This window comes from Leopardus geoffroyi, chromosome B4 (assembly GCF_018350155.1).
Source record: "Leopardus geoffroyi isolate Oge1 chromosome B4, O.geoffroyi_Oge1_pat1.0, whole genome shotgun sequence".
NCBI classification, from domain to species: Eukaryota; Metazoa; Chordata; class Mammalia; order Carnivora; family Felidae; genus Leopardus; species Leopardus geoffroyi.
The window spans coordinates 63,006,527-63,024,066 of record NC_059341.1 but is presented as its reverse complement, the minus strand read 5'-3'; the positions used below and the strand labels follow the sequence as shown (position 1 = coordinate 63,024,066).

The window sequence follows — 17,540 nt, the reverse complement described above, 5'->3', positions numbered from 1 at the left end:
TTTTATTTTCAAACCTGTTATAGGCACTCGATGCTATAGACAAAGCTCTCCAGCTGAAGCCAAAGGACCCTAAAGTCGTATCTGAACTTTTTTTCACAAAAGGAAACCAACTAAGAGAGCAGAATCTTCTGGATAAAGCTTTTGAGGTATAAACACTTAATAAAATTATGTTATTAAATGAAGGGATTCAGATTAATACTCTCAATCTTTAATGAAGCATATGTGGCAAAATTTAAGATCATTGGCATGTTTGTGGAGTGAATTTTCTGATTAATTACCATGATGTTATATGTTTAGTTTTTATCATTGAGCCTTTGGATTTTTAGTATTCAGAGTTCTGCAATACCTCCACATTATTTTCTGAATGATTACTTTTAACTTGGTACCTAAAGCAATTCCACATTTTCCCCTCAAACCGGTTTCTCTCTCTGCCACCCTCACTCTCTCTGTTTGCCTGCAATAACCCTCTAGTCTGGGTGGACTAGTGCTGAATAGCTTTGGCATTTCCACACATCCTTGTAACATCCTTCTACACTCCCCCATCCCCAATTCCCCACAAATTCCCTGTCAGAATCCACTAAGACACAGCCTGTGTCCTCCTCCTTCTGGAAGCTCATCTGGCCTATCCTTTTTCCTTGGACTATCCTTTCTTGTTTCCCGTGAACTTTTAAAACATTTACTGTCTCTACAAGTCATTTGAAAGTATCATATATTACACTGTATTGTTAGGTCTCTTTCTCCTCTCCCTCTGTCTTCTCCGTCCCCCGCCTCCCCACCCCCCCCCTCCCCGGGCCCCGTGCATAACGCCTGCTCCCCAGTTAGATTAGACTTCTCCTTATAGAAGGGGACTGCTTCCTTCTGTGTTCCAAAACATAACATCTTGCATCTTATAGGCATTCAAATAAAATTTATACACAGCTTGAAATCAAAACGATATTGCAAGCAAATAGAAATGTTATAGAAATACCAAGCATTTCTGGTAAAGCCACAAGTTGGAATTAATGAAGTCATAAAATTACACTAAATACAACATGGGGAAAGTAAAATTTTAAATGATATTATTGTTTTTGAAAACAGTGAGTGATTTCTAAAATATTCAAAAACACATGTAAAGATATTTGGGGAAACTAATTTGAATGTGAACCCTTAAATCAGAAACAGTGGCATATTTAAAGCAGAAAGTGTGCTGGGGCGCCTGGGTGGCGCAGTCGGTTAAGCGTCCGACTTCAGCCAGGTCACGATCTCCCGGTTCCGGGAGTTCGAGCCCCGTGTCAGGCTCTGGGCTGATGGCTCAGAGCCTGGAGCCTGTTTCCGATTCTGTGTCTCCCTCTCTCTCTGCCCCTCCCCCGTTCATGCTCTGTCTCTCTCTGTCCCAAAAATAAATAAACATTGAAAAAAAAATTTTTTTTAAAGCAGAAAGTGTGCACTTTTCTCTGCCCTGTGAACATTTTTTTAATGTTTATTTCTGAGACAGAGACAGAGCACGAGTGGGGGAGGGGCAGAGAAAGAGGGAGACACAGAATCCAAAACAGGCTCCAGGTTCTGAGCTGTCAGCACAGAACCCGACATGGCACTTGAACCCACGAACTGCGAGATCATGATCTGAGTCGAAGTCAGATGCTCAACCGACTGAGCCACCCAGGTGCCCCTGTGAACATTTTTTAATACCTTAAGTTACTTATACCTAACATGACAATTTGATTAATGTGTAATTAAATTATAAATAGTTATTTGGTATGTATATCTGTATCTTATACATTGTATTGAAAACCAAAGTATTTTCTAGTTGCTTAACTAATAGATCAAATAATCATTTTAAAGTGGCCAGATTGGGGTGCCTGGATGGCTCAGTCGATTGAGCATCTGACTTCAGCTCAGGTCATGAATTCACAGTTCATGAGTTTGAGCCCCACGTCGGGCTCTGTGCTGACAGCTGAGGGCCCGGAGCCTGCCTTGGATTCTGTGTCTCCCTCTCTCTCTGTTCCTCCCCGACTCGTACGCCCTCACTCTCTCAAAAATAAAGATTAAAAAAAAATTAAAATGGCTAGATCTATGAAAGGTAGGAGTAGGGCCTTGGGCTAACAGTAGCAGCTAAAATCTATTAACATTTTTATTTATGATTACATGTATTCAGTATTTTAATCTTTGCAACAGTCATAGAAGAAAGCTATGGTCATGGTCTCCATCTTACAGTTGAATAAACTGAGACTCAGAGGTTGTGTAACTTGCTCAAGGTCACAGAGGGTAAGAGATGGAGCTGGGATTTGAGTCCACCCTACACCCTCACTTCCTACACCCTAACTTCCACCCTACACCCTCATCTCTGTTGATAGAAATTAACCCGAGACACTTTCTTCAGGTTTACGTTAGCAGCTTTTTAAAGGCATAGTTTCTTATCGTTTGCTTGCTTCTCTTAAAACTAAAGTGGAGGAGGAATGGACCAGATTCTGTTTACTTCATGAATCTGTTTTCATGGGAGTCTTGCTAATGAAAATAGCAAAGACATTAAAATATACACACAGATCCTTAGCTTTGACATTGAAAGCAGCACTCTTAGCCTTTAGCTTTATTTAGGCGACCACTCTTAAATGCAGACCCAGTGGAGAACATGCCTGTGACGTTAAACAACGTGCAAAATATTACAAATATGCCGCACAGATATCACATTTAATGGGATACTCCTTTTCAGACCAAAAGAAGTATTTGAGGGAGAAGTAACTCTCTTCAGACCTTTCATGCAGCAGAAGATAAAGGAAGACTGTAATGATTAAAACCATCCCCTAGGAAAATGGATGTCCTTAAAGAAGTAAGAGCATCCTGTCACGGCAAGTATTTCAGCGTAGGCTGAATAAACATGCCAGTGACATTGTGAAAGGAGGTGCCACACTAGGGCTAAGCTGAGTGGGAAAACACTCGAAGATGCTGGTTATTAAAAAGAAAAGTATTCTTACAAACTCCGTTTACAGTGACTAAGGCCAAAGCAGTTTTCTTGCAGATCAAGACCAGAGGGAAATGATAAACCATAATCAAACCACCTGGATTCCCCACAGGTGTCCTCAGGCTCTGCAAGCAAATCACACAGTTCAGTTTCCTCCACTTCCGAATCATCCACTTTGAAACATAATTGAAATAAACGGGAACACCTGTGAGCTAGTGGTGTCTGCTTTCATTGTATTAACCATTTAAATTCTCACTGATGAAGAAAGTGGTTTCCACGTCTGTAGCACGAAGCATGGGTTCTCGTTCCTCAGCCTGAAGATGTTTCTTGTATGTTTAGAGCTACAAAGCAGCCGTGGAACTGAATCCGGATCAAGCACAGGCCTGGATGAACATGGGTGGAATCCAACACATCAAGGTAGGAGAATAATTCACTTCCGTGTGGACTGGCTTTTCTTTGCCCTTTCTCTTTCTGTCTTTTCTCTCGAAAGATTGAGAAAGTATTGTTTATTCCCTCTTTGAGTTGTCTGAATACCAAAAACATAGGTGTTTAAAAGTGAAATTAGGAGTTTATGTTCATCTTGTATTATCGTGATATTGAATATCATGAGACCATTTTAAAAATAAATCTATACAAATTAAATCCCATGATTTTACTTAACATAAAGAAAATTGTGTGCACTTAGGAGAAGTATCATCGCACAGCAGGTGGAATCTGCTTATGTGAACTAAGTCCTTGTTGGAGCTTAGCGTAGCTCATTGTCCTACAGTTTAACTCACGGTCAAGACTACAGTGTCACTTTACATATCACTTTACTATTTCTTGTATTTAATGTGCCTTTTACCCCCTAATCTTTTACTGAAACACAAGGCTGTTTACTTGTGGGTTTGTTTTTTGTTCTTCCAAAAGAAAAAGCTACCTTTGAGAGAAGCATTAAAAATGACCTGGGGAGGACTGCTGTCTGTAACTAATGAACTCAAAGACTCACATTCACTCGTTCATCCATTCACTTGACAAATATGTATACAGAGCATGCTATGTGCCAGGTACTCTTTTTGGGAGCACTGGAAATAGAACATTGAACAAATAAGACAAAAGTGTCTGTCTTCATGAAGCTAGCATTTAGTAGGGGAGACTGGTAATAAATAAATACATACATGCATACATACGTACATAAAATATATCATGGTACTATGGAGAAAAAAAAGAGAGAGAGAGGATAGGAAGTGACATGGGGTAAGAGCTGAAATTTAAAATTAAGGTGGCTGGGAAGGCCTTACTTTAAAAGTTATTTTGAGTAGAGAACTGAAGGGAACAAACCGTGTGGCAAAACAGGAAAGGAGCATGTGCAAAGGTCCTCAGGTATGAGAGTACCAGCTGTGTTTGAAGAACAGGCAGGAGGCAAGTAAGATGAAATGGTAGAAGCCAGAGTCAAAGAAGACACAGGGCCAGAACATGCAGAGCCTTGAAGGGGGATTGTAGGGTCCTTGGCTTTTATGCCATGCCAAATGAACTGGGGTCCTTGGAGGACTTTCAGCAGAGAAATGCCATGGTCTGACATGTTTTCAAAGGATCACTCTTGTTTAGCTAACCTATTTCCAGGCTTCTACCTGTCTTTATATTGATAAAATAACAATATAGTGATTAGGATTTAAACAAAAGCCTAATAGGGTTCACTATTAAATGGAAACTGGTCATTCTCAAAAACACAACAAAACAAAAAGGTGACTCATGATTATGCAACTGGAAGGCAATAATGGGATAGTTACTCTGTGACTGACAGCCGTGGTCTAATAGAAGAACATGGATGGCGAATCCAAACATGACATTTATCAGGGCAGAATAACCTGAGCTCTGATCTTAATGATTTTCTAGGGTGTCCAACAGTATGAACTTACTTTTCAAATAGTAACATAATTTTGAATAGTTAAATAGCATGTTAAATAGTTACATTTTAAAATAATGCACGCTCAGTATGTTTTTAGATGGGAGTGTGTCTGCAACTTAAAGCAGCTGGGTTCCCCTGTTAATGTAAAAAGTCCAATAAATATACTGAAGACTTTTCCAGAAAGTCTGGAAATACAGGGATAATAGTACATTCATTGGACTCTCAGATTAACAAGTGAATCCATGCTTTCCATTTAGAGGTACTTCCCCTAAAAAGGTGTCTGGAGGTTGAAGAAAGATCTGTTAAGTGTATGACTTTAAAATGTAATGAGCACAAGATTAAAAATTAGTTTATGCAGCTTTTCATCTCTGCAAACATCACATATTAGGTTAAACAATATAAAATGGCCATGTTTGGAGTTTAAAAATGGCCTCATATCAGTGAATTCATACGATGCAATCCAGTGTAAATGTGGATTGGGATGTGGTCATATCGATGCCACCATTAGGAAGCAAAAGTATTATCATGAGATCCTAAAGAGCAATCGTTAGCTTTCTGTCTTTTTGCAGAAAGTTAGCCCTTAGTAGCAGAGTGCAACCATCAGTGTCAGCCCATCCCAGGCTCGCTCCTTCCCCAAGCCCGGGTGAAGCTTAGGATACTGAGGTTGCCAGTTGGAATAAGGCTTTGCAAGGAGGCAGCATGAAGAGATGAGAAGAGAGTTGTCTCTTGTTTATACTGCTTGGTAATAAAAGATAATTATTGTGAAGCTCTATAAAGGATGGAGTGGATAGAATAAAAATCTAAAATACATTCTTTATAAACACACAATTCCATCAGCTGGGCCATACCACAAAGTACTATCTTCAGTACTGTCCTATGATAAGAATACGCGTTTTCTAGAATGGCATTGTGCAGTAGACCTCTCTATGATGTTGGAAATGCTCTGTATCTGCACGGTCCAAGGCAGCAGCCACTGGCCCATGTGGGTGTTGAGCCCTTGAAATGTGATTGGTGCAACTGAGCAACTGAATTCTTTTTTTTTTTTTAATATAATTTATTGTCAGATTGGTTTCCATACAACACCCAGTGCTCATCCCAACAAGTGCCCTCCTCCATGCCCATCACCCACTTTCCCCTCTCCCCCCACCCCACATCAACCCTCAGTTTGTTCTCAGTATCCAAGAGTCTCTTATGGTTTGCCTCCCTCCCTCTCTGTAGCATTTTTAAATTTATCATAATTGATTTTAATTTAGATAGCCATGTGGGGGCAGTGACTCCCATAGTGTAGACAGCACAATCCTAGAAATCAGATCATTCGGATTTGCTACCTTAGCATCTCAGAATTGAATCAAGGGATATAACTTTTAAAGAGTAATAATAAGGCTTCCAGTTTAATCAAGAAAAGAGCAATTTGAGGAAGAAAAGATAACTCTAGGAGTACATTTTATATGAAAGGATAAAGAAAGCTGGTGATCAAAGAAGGAAATGCCAACGCACCGGACTGAGGGCTAAATTCAGGGAAAACTCTTGGAAGAGCAACTTCCAGATCAGCTGAAGTACAAGCATATTTTGATAGCACACGTGTTCAGTCATCTGCATGTGTGTGCTAAGCCTGATACACATCACAAGACACTTGGAAGTTAAATGCTGGAGTTGAAAAAAATAATAATTGAATGTAGCAAACCCAGGTTCTCACTTGTTCAGAATTCTGTTTAGCCTCTTGGGAGAATCAAGGTTAATAATCAGAAATGTTTTCCTTTTTTGGGGCGCCTGGGTGGCACAGTCGGTTAAGCGTCCGACTTCAGCCAGGTCACGATCTCGCGGTCCGGGAGTTCGAGCCCCGCGTCGGGCTCTGGGCTGATGGCTCAGAGCCTGGAGCCTGTTTCCGATTCTGTGTCTCCCTCTCTCTCTGCCCCTCCCCCGTTCATGCTCTGTCTCTCTCTGTCCCAAAAATAAATTTACGTTGAAAAAAAAAATTAAAAAAAAAAAAGAAATGTTTTCCTTTTCTGCCATTTCCACCCTCCTTTTCACCACTATGGCGAGCGAGTGCTCTAAGTGGACAGTGTCTGCATAAACCTGGATGGTCTTTTAATAATGACAACAATGGTAGCATCAGATGGAGTGTTCACTGTGCGTCAGGCAGTGTCCAAGCTCTTAACATGTATTAACTCAGCTGGAAGATAGTTAAGCATTCAGTGAATATTAGTTGCTAGTCGCGACCTAGTACTTTCACTTAGAAATGCTGTTTTAAATTGCGATGGGAATTCAGAGCGTAACCGGTTTTCTTCCACATGGAGCTGTAATTGAGCATGAAATAGAGCAAACTGAAATTTGGGGGAATGGAGAGAACACTAACAGTCACAGTTAGGAGACATGGCAGGACACGGATCTGAAAGAGGGTGGACCAAATAAGGAAGGTAAAATTTAGTTGCAGAAATGGGCCTGGAAAACAAGAATTGTGACTAAATTGCTCAGAACCATCTGGGACGGGGCACACACGGTTTCCAGTTAGAAAGCCATTGAACAAAGCAGATAGGGGTCAACAGAGGGTGGTGATAGGTGTCTTTAGCAGGTCCAGGGTGACGTGCCTTCCTTCCCGCTTTAAGAGGATCCAGCAGGTACGTACTGTCACACGCCTTGGGTAAATTTAACCCCATATTCCTATAAGTTCTTTTCATTACGTAAAAACTTACATTTCCATTACAGCCTGTATTAGGCAAAAGTTGCTTTTATGTCTTAAGCTGGAGATGCAAATAACTTCTACCACTAAAGAGTTACAGTGGATTTCTATTTAATCATCACAACTTGTGCAGTTTCAAAAACATTTCCCACAGATCTCCCTCCATTCCGTCTTTCTCTCCTCTTTCTCTCTCTCAAGTTCTAGCCATGGCTCCATGTGATTACTAAGGAATAGTTCCATTATGAAATGACAGCCTCATGCCCTAGTTATTAGAATTGAAAATCAGTTTTTTTGCCATTTCACCTTAAACTATAACTCTCATCCCTCACATCCTCCAGCTGGCCTGGTACTTAAAACAAATGGATTCTCCAAAAGCACCAACAGATAAGGATAAAATTGCCTATGCAGTCAGGGGTTCCTTCTGAGGACATATGTGTTCAACTGGGCCAGAAGGTCTGTTTCCTAGTCTCCCTGTTCTCCAAGAGCGTTCCAGTGGGTCAGAATAGATCATTGTTCCCTTTCTTTTCCCCACAGGGAAACTATGTGTCCGCAAGAGCTTATTATGAGAGAGCCTTACAGCTGGTTCCAGACAGCAAACTGCTGCAGGAAAATCTCGCCAAACTGGATCGCCTAGAAAAACGATTACAAGAAGTTCGAGAAAAGGATCAAACATAAGCAGCACTGGAACCAGTCTCGAGGGACAGTGCTGGTGCCTCTGGAAGAGGAAAAAGTGATGCAGGCTCGCTTTCACAGCAGCAGGGGGGCAACAAAGAAGCTTTCCTGTCTCTCTGCGTTCAGGGGGGCACATTTAGGGACACCCGCTGGCACCTCTGTGCTGAGGGACTTGCATTTCCATGGAAGAAGACAGAAAGAGCAAGCAAGAGCTAGGCCTGAGAGGAAGGAAAACAACTACTACACGTTTTGCAGATTTTTGTTGGCTTTAATTCCAGATTTCCCTTCATCTATTTCTCTGCTTTCCCAGCCTGAGAAGCTAATTCCATCTCTTAGTGTAGACTTTTATGTCCCAGAAATACAGGGGCTTGAGATGCTACGAAGGGAGAGCAGCTCTTCTTAATGAGTTTTTTCAAAGAGAATAAAATCTCTGGGATAACCATTTGGGAAATTCCACCAAGAGGTAGCTCATTGAATTCTCCAGAACTGGAGATGAGTAATAGTTTGTGTGGAATCTTCTGGAATATATGGGGGAAAGGGCTCTTGTTAAGTGAGCTCTGCCTATATTCCCCTGGGGATAATCCCCCTAGAGCCCAATTGAAGAGTAAATTAAATTCCACTCTGATGCAATCTTTTCCTGTTGCCTAATATATCAAAAAAGGAAGCTTCTGGAATTGTGTATGTGTATTCTTATCCCTAGGGGAAAATCAAGGATCTTGGTACCCCTAATTCTTTATGGAAATGTTTAAGATTATTTTAATTTTATTACAAGTATTACTAGAGTAGTGGTTCTGCTCTAAGATTTCAGAAGTGCTTTTAGAATCATAAATGTTTCTGCCTCCACATATATTGTTATTTTGGTGGAGAAAAAATAGTATATTCTACATGAGAAATATTAAAGATATTAACTAAGAGAAATGTTCTACTTTGTTATCTTAATGTTCAGTCATCCAGAGATTTATTATTTTTTTGAAAACTATATTTAACCATTGACAAATCTTTACAGTATATCACAGAAATCTTCACAGACTATAAACAGATGGAAAGGGAGCTCTATTGATTTGTCTACTGGGTCTCAATGAGAATTCTGCGCTTAGAACATGAGTGATGGAAACTTGGAGTTCTTGGTTCTGTATTTATAATTTTGGAGATTTCATGGAGAATGCTGAAAAAATCTAGGGGAAAAATCTCAATTTGTAATTTAAAAAATATATATTTATATTTAAAAGATAGAGGTAGCAAAGTTGAATTTACAATTTGACCTTTGTTTTTTAGTGTTATTTATTTCATAACTTATAAAATATTTAATATATATGTGTACACACGTTTTTTCCTGTACATACTGCTTTTAATAGTAGCTTTCAGAACTGATCATACAAAAATTACAAATCTGAATTACAAAGTAGTTAAGTTTTAACAGCCCCTCAAAAATTTTGTATTGATTATTCACTTGCTGAAGCTAAAGAAATTAAGAATCAGACATCACTGTTTGGGTGGTAATATATTTTGGAAGTGAAGAAATTGGAACACCTGATTCTAATTTGGCCATCATCATAACCTTTAAAAAAAAAAAGGAGAAGAAGAAGAAAGAAGAAGAAGAAGAAGGGAAGAAGGAGGAGGAAGAACAACCACCAAGTGCTGTTCACAGCCCTGGGCCAGGTGGCCTAAACATGTAGTAGCCTGAAGGCACTCAGATTTCACATGCTTAGACCAGGGCAGGGTAAAAAGTCTGTTTCTTCTCAACACAGTATCAGGAAACACTGCCCCTCTATGTTGTTATCTTTTTGTCAAGGTAAGTCTAGTTAAAAAAAAACTTCTTTGGAAAGGGATGATGGAAGGAATACTTTAAATGCAAAGGATTACAGAATTTGAATTGGCATACATGTATTTGTATGCATCAATAATCTAATAATATATGTATTACCACTATGATCTTCGGTTTCTAATAGTCCTTTTAGCCTTATATATCATAACCTTTTCCAAAATTTTATTTAAAATATTTTTCTTGTCTTCAAAATTATACTTGTGTAGTCCTAAGGCCAAGAAATGTACTAGAGTTTATTTTGAATGATCAGCCGACCCCCAAATTGAAAAGCATAAGCCTAGCTAAAAACAGTATCTAAGACTCTAATCACAACTTTTTAAAATAACCTGTAACCAAAACTCACACTTAGGAAATTAATGGAAAAGACTAAGCCCCAAGTTTTGAAAAGCTTTTTTTTTCTCAGCCTTACTTGAAGTGCTGCTAAAGGTATGAGGGTCCATTAGTGGGAATAATTGAAATGGCAGTCACAGTGTAAAAGTTTCTAAGGGAAGGGGTCACATGACCTTCAGGAGACTTCTTCTATCTTCTTTTGGGTGCTTTTCTCTCTCCCCATGTCTTTCTGTCTCTCTCTGTCTCTCCCCCTCCCCTCAATCTCTCCTTTCATTCTGTCCCTCCCCCCACTCCCCTTCTCACTATCACTCTGCCTCATTCTGTGTGCACACACTGGCAACTCTTTGAACGTTAAAAGTAAGCACTGTTTGTTGGGTCAGATATTTTTATCCTGATTTAATAATGTCACTGAGATGTAGCCAATGAAATAGTTTTCATAGTTAAATAGTGCCTATAAGAAAATAAATCACATGTTATTTTTCAAAGATATTAAGTGTATTTTATAACTATTTTTATTTGGTTCTTGTAACATGAAAATAATACGCATTCTTATCAATAAAAGCAGGCTAGTCATGGAGATCTATCTAGATTGCCCTTAATAAAAGCATGCTTGGCATGAGAGTTGATAGGCCTTTCTGAGATGGAGTCTCAGAGCCAGCTTCATGAGCATGCACTTCATGTGGCCCCTCAGGGTCCTGCACTCAGGCACCCATGCTTGGTCAAAGGCTCTGCTTGAAATTCTTAATAATTTTTGAACGACGAATCCTGCAATTCCATTTTGCACTGGACCCTTAAATATGTAGGGTATCCTCAGCGGGAGGGAAGTTGACTGAGGACAAGACAGAAGTTGCTTTAGTCTGGGTGAACACTTGATCCGGTGATCAGTTTTATTTGTGACTGTGTTACTCTGGGCAGCATTTGCTTTTTTTTCTCAGCTACATTTCAAGTTCCTTGTGTATGTCTGTTCCCCTCTTACTGCCAGTCTATCTAACCTGTCCTTCTGTCCTACCTAGAACCAGTTCTCCTTGTCTTTAAAATTCCCAGGAAATGACAGTCCCTTGACACAGGAACCATGACAATGGCTTTACCAGTTTATTTCAACCCTAAGAATTATTCAGAATTTTTTAAATGATCCAGATGTTTTCAGTCTGTATTCATAAAACATGGTCCCGTGATGTAACATAGGTAAACTAAACCAAAGATTCAAATGCCTTGGAGGAAAGGAAATTTTATTTTAGGGAATCCTGAGATATATTCTTCGGGGCTTATTTGTTTTGAGGTCTATCATAAAACAAAGAGGATTGTTGCCACTTTAATTACAACTTCCTATAATACTTCACAGCCCCTAGCATGAGACTCTGACATTTGTCACAGGTCATACCTCATCTGATGCAGGGGTTTATAGTGGTTGCACGATGCTTCTGGGCAACTGCTCTTCAATGGGACTAAATGAGAAAATCCAAACTGTTCTATACAAACCCACCTACAAAAGCTATAATTGGAGAGGGAATAAAAACAAATGTGTGGTTTCTTACTGTCTCTATTAAACATTCCAGGCCCCTCAGGTTGACGAGCCACATTCAGCTGATAGTTGAGAACTAATCCCTCACACATACCGGCTCTCAAGCCTGGCTGGGCTGTAGGATCACCTGGGGACCTTTGGAAATCTCTGAGATGCTGGCTGCCCAGGTTAAGATGCTAATATGCAGCTAGGCTGCGGAACCACTGTAGGCTAACAACTTTAATGGACTTTTATAACCCTTCTCAAGTTGCGCTTTTAAATCTAGGCTACAATGAGCCAAAGAATTCTAAAGAATAATTTATGGCACAGTTGATTGGTTGAGACTATTGTTTCAAGATTGACAGACAGGTCGGTTGGGTAGGGTAATTTGCACTTGTGGCAGTTGGACTATAATTTGACCTTACATTTTTAGAATTCTTGGTCCTCAGATGGAGAGGAATTGCCATTTGTATACACCAGACAAGTCACCCAGTATGTAAAACTCAGAAGGTGTTCATGGCATAGAGTATATTCCTAAACCTACGTCTCTCTTTTGGTTATACACATGTAAACTTTGGTTAATTATTTCTTAATTGTACTCATTAGAATCAGTTTTTGACGGGAAAACGAAAAAACTTTTGCTCTGATGTGTTAAGGATTTGCCTCTTACGTTAATCAACCTATAGGATATTAGTAACAACAATCAAAGCAAATGTAGTTGTAGGCGGTTTGTTTGTTTTTAATTTTTCACCTAGTTTCCAGATCACATTTACTTTGATTAAATGGCATGTTGGTATCCCAATGATGACAAAATGTAATTATCTGACATCTTTTGGCATTTTAAAAGAGTAAAGACCTATGAAATCTTGCATTTAGGCTGCAATTAAGATAAAAGCTTACAATGCCAAATACACACACACACACACACACACACACACACACGGAAACATTATAACTTTTATAATTATTCTTGAAGTTTTGATGTAAAAAATTATGTTGAACAGTTCTTCAAAAAATAGCACCTCCTCCATTATTTTTGTTTTTAGGAGCCATTAACTTAAAGGGAAGAAATAAAATAACTATAATCAAAGGAATGGTTTAATATCAGCAAAATAAAATAATGCAACAGAATTGATGATATTCATGTCAGTCAAATGGCTCATATAAAAATGTGTTCTTTTTATCACCAAAGATCCTTTCAGTTAAAATCTTTTAGAGCATGTAGCTTGTAAAATCAGTATCCATCACAATATATGGTCACGATTAGTTTGTAAGTGTAGATCATCATTTACCCCAAAATGGAAAGACATGTCTATGTCCAGAAATCCTGGAGTTTCTTCCCATTCTCAAGCGGTGCAAGTGGAGTGTATTTATGTCACATCGGGAAGTTTCCAGTGTGTATAACATGCTTTTGGGGTTGCCTTGCTAGCCCAAAGAGGGGTGCACCAGTCCAAGAATCTGGAAATCTGGGTGGTAGACCTGTACTGCCCCGGAGGAACTGCCTCACCCTGGGCAGGCTACCTGGTGTTTCAGTCATGTTTATCACCCAGTGAGAGACTAGTTCGTTCTGTGAAACTATCAAGCTCTAAGTGTCTCCTGAATCCAGATTGAAAGCCCTTTACATCGAAGAGATAACTGATTAGTGTTGCCCTTCATTTTAGAAATTCTTAAGATAATCACCGCATCAAAACACATACACAAACAACCATAAAAGGGACTGCACTGCCCAAGTGCTTTAACATGGCAGAGACAGTTACTCTTATTTTGCAATCTGTACACATGAAAATGAAGTGATTTTGTTATGTTTCTGGGGAAAAAGTATTTTTAAAAATTTCCTCCTAAGGAATTAAAATATCTGTAGAAGCCATGGCTTGCTTTTCTAACGTGGAAATTATTTGCCTTGTAGATCCCTCCTTTTATCAGGGAGAAAATGACTTGCAGCCTGTTCTTTGTTCATGTTTTTGTTTCCTACTTTGATCAGTTGTATATAAATGTACATTTTTGTTACTTTTGCTGTGCCAGTTAGAAATCTACTTCCCATAAAGTATTTCTCCCATTTAAGTCCAATTATGTACACTTTGCCTAGGTCTTTCCAAAATAAAATTTATGTAAATGTTTATTTTATATAAAATATAATGAAAATAATTATGTCTCTTTCAGTCTCTCAAGTGCTCTGTGATTAGTACCCATTGAAATCCATGTCACTAGATGGGTCTGCTTTAAAAGAAAAAAACTTCCTTCCTTCCCTGATTCATTCATTCATTCATTCATTCATTCGCTCACTGCATTGTTCTGTGTGCTTCATGTCTGCTCTTTTGCACACCTCACCATGACGATTTCAGTCCTTATGCAGTCCTGATCTCTTCCTCTCATCTTGCTGAATAGATGTCTTCACCCCTTCACAGAATAAACGAAAGTAGAAAACAGATATTCTCTCAGTATCCTATACTCATTCTACAAACTCACCTGTACTCAATTCTTCCCGCTCCTATTACTACAGTGGAAGAAGAGGGCCCTACGCTCTGGATTTTGCCTCTTGTGAAGCTTCATCCCATCCCTTAACCTCTCTTTTTCATCTTTAACTTCTTCCTTCTACTGGCTCTTGTGAATTCTCTTCTATTTGAAAACACATATACCGATAACCACCATCAAAATCATTTGGAAATAAAAATGAAGTCCTTCCTGTATTTCTTTTCATCTCTAGCTGCTACCATGTCTTTCTTCCTTCTCAGCCAAACTATTTGAGTGAATTGTCTTCACCTGCTTTTTCTACCTCCATCCTTCACATTCTCTCTGCTTCATAGTGATCTGTTCCTGCAACAAACATGCAAGTAATTGCTGTTTCTGAGGTCACCAATAATCCCCTTAGTGCTGAATCTTAGTGCAAAATCCCTTGTGGGACATGGGAGAGGGTTCTAGAGTTTACATCAGTGGTTTAGTCTGGATGGAAGAAATTTTTTACACAAAACATTATCTGCCCATGATTTTCTCATTGCTCGTAGGTTAGTCACTAACACTCCTAATTGTACAACTATCTTTAGAGGTGGGGCTTCATTAAGGGTCTTGGAAGGCCTCCAATAGGAGAGTATCCTGCCATGATGAAGATATGTTCACATTAAAGGCAGATTTCTCATACATCACAAATCCAATCTGGGATAGTTCAGCCCACTCTGTCCTTTCTTGACATCCTTCCCTTACGTGTGTGTATGCATATTTCCATTTAGATGCTGTGACATCACCACAAACTCAACTTATACTTAAACCATCATCTTACTAGCAAATTTAAAACGAACAACCTATCAAATAGGTGTACAATTCATATCGAATAGCTCTTTTCCTATTTAATGGGAAGGCATTATTTTGGTAGGCCTATAAGGGACCAATCCTCATAAAAGGACAAGGTCTCACTTCAGGCTGTGAGTGTTGAACTCTGGAAACAAAGAGAGCTATTCTGTAACAGGAAATGAGACCATGCCCAACCCCATGGAGACTTCTGGGTATGAAAGAAATCACTGAATATCCTGCAAAGCTGTGTGTGCATCATGTGCAGAAGAGTGCAAACTGACGGAGTCTGCAGGCCCCATGTAAAGGTTAGTCGTGAACTTGAACACTGTGGGTCCAACTATACTTGCACATCACATGAGCATTTTTCTTTCCCTCTCCCATTTTGTTTGGTAACAGCTTTGTAATGGTTTTAATCTGACTCCTTGCTAAGAAGAAAGAGGTATTTGGGTCCATCCGGAGGGTCTGAGCTTTTATGGGAGAGTCTGGGGCAAGGGATGGCTCTGATAATCCTTGTAAGATCACTACAGTGAAAGCAAACTTTAAAGGTGAGGTGGTGAGGGGCATTGGTCAGGCAGCCACCATACCTGCGAATTTCCTTTGCAGTCCTCAAGCGTGGAGCCCTGGTGGTGCAGGGCTTTGTTTTCACAGAAAGGCTGCTTACCTTACTGAGCTCCCTCCCAACTGTCCCCTGGACACCCAAGCCCCAAACCCAGGAGTCATCTACTAAAACTGTTATCCAAGGCGTCTTTATTTAAAATAAATAAATAAAATGGTGCTTGCTATTTATTCTCAAGAGCAGTGCAGTCCAATAGAACTATCTGTGATGATGGCAGTATCCTGTATCTGCTCTCCAATATGGTAGGCGCTAGCCACAGATGCCTATTGAGCCCTTGAAATATACCTAGTGTGACTGAGGAACTAATGTTTTTACTTTAGTTTCTACTAATTTAACCACGTGTGCCTCTAATCGGACAATGCTTCTTAATGTTGTAAGATGGGACACAGAAATCCGAGAAACCCCTTTTAGGTTCATGAGATAAGAAGGAGACTTTCAAGTTTCAGGGCCAATTACATTCTTTTAGCTTTTCACCAAAAGGTGCCCATTCATCTTCTGCTACCTTCTACAGTTACAGGGGTCATTGCCCCAGCTGATTCTCACCTGTCTCTACCTGCATTCCCTCCACCTTGACTATCTTCTGTTTTCCTGTCCATCTGTCTACTGCCTATCTCCCTAATCTGTATACCCCCTACCTTAAGGAGCTTTTATTTCTATTTTTCACAGAAGACAACTGGGCCTAGGAGATTGGTGTTAGTTATATATAGAATGTCCACGAGCTTTGCTCTAATTTTTTTGATGAAACATACATACATTACAAATTCTGGCTTTGTTCCTCTCTCAACCTCAAGCTAACGTATTACAAAGTAATATTTATGGGAAATAATGCTGACATGATAGTATTACCGATGAATTCATTTTAATGATCTTAAATGATGGATCCTACAGCTTTGGCCCATTCCACTGAAGCTAATGACACAACCACCCGGAAAAGGGATGACAGTGTAAACCGGCTCTCTCATACCCACTCTATTTGAAATTCTTGAATGTCAAAGGCTTCCACAAGCTTGTTAGAAGGAGGGGCAGTGCTATTAATGCCTCAGTAAGCTTCCAGGAGTCGGGGGCTTCCTCGCCCCTGGGTTTGGGCCACACTCCCTGGTCTGGGCCAGAATTCCCTGGCGCTGAGCATTCCAGGCCACTGATCAGATTCCAGGCCACTGATCAGATTCCAGATCACCTGGATCTGACGGTAGGGCCCTCTGCACACCTGTGAGCGGCGACCACCTCGAGGCCAGAAGGCGGGTAGCTGTGAAACGTGGGGCGGCCGCGCGTGGGTTGAGCGCGGGCCGAGACAGCTGTGAGCCGGCCGGCGCCGCAGGTGCGGCTCATTGGCGCCCGCGCAGGAGTGAAGAGCGCGGCGGGCGCTCCGCGGGGCGTGCTGCTGTCGCCGCTTTCCGCAGCTGCGGCGGAGGAAGCGGGGCGGAGTCCCGGCGCGTGGGGGCCATGCGGCCGCTGGCTGGGGCGGGTCTGCTGCTGTTGCTCGCCGTCGGCCTCCCCCAAAGCCTAGGTGAGCCCGGACCCCGGACCCTGGGCGCCGAGGCTGCGCCCCGGGGCTGAGTGCTGGCCAGGGAGAGAGACTGCCTTACTCCCTCGGCCACGGAGAGGGAAGGGTGAGGGGCCGGTACAGGCCCAGAAGTTCCCAAAGACCGGCCTGCGCCAGGTTTTCTTTTGGAAATTCTTTGGATTCTGGAGTTCCAGGCTTTAGGCACTTATGCTAAGGCGCCTTCTCCACGGAACAATCGCCAATTAGAAGTAACTTAAAGCCAAATGTCTCTTTTCTGAGTAACATATGGTGTTCTATGACC

General features: G+C 40.6%; 2 protein-coding genes across 5 annotated transcripts in view; both read left to right on the top strand.

The window, feature by feature from the left end:
• Positions 1-13,988, top strand: part of TMTC1 (transmembrane O-mannosyltransferase targeting cadherins 1) — a 285,364-nt gene extending 271,376 nt beyond the window's left edge. For 3 of the 4 annotated variants that reach the window (XM_045462494.1, XM_045462496.1, XM_045462493.1), the window contains 3 exons: positions 24-146; positions 3,278-3,355; positions 8,041-13,988. In XM_045462494.1, the coding sequence (XP_045318450.1) occupies positions 24-146; positions 3,278-3,355; positions 8,041-8,181 (342 nt within the window). In that variant the 3' untranslated portion in view covers positions 8,182-13,988. Of the gene's footprint in view, positions 1-23; positions 147-2,995; positions 3,154-3,277; positions 3,356-8,040 lie in introns of those variants that run through there. The other variant, XM_045462495.1, reaches the window with a different exon arrangement.
• A 1,317-nt stretch (positions 13,989-15,305) lies between these two features.
• The window catches only part of OVCH1 (ovochymase 1), a 57,236-nt gene continuing 55,001 nt past the window's right edge, over positions 15,306-17,540 (top strand). The window contains exons 1-2 of the mRNA XM_045466467.1: positions 15,306-15,331; positions 16,929-17,220. Coding sequence (XP_045322423.1) covers positions 15,306-15,331; positions 16,929-17,220 — 318 coding nt within the window. The remainder of the gene's footprint in view (positions 15,332-16,928; positions 17,221-17,540) is intronic.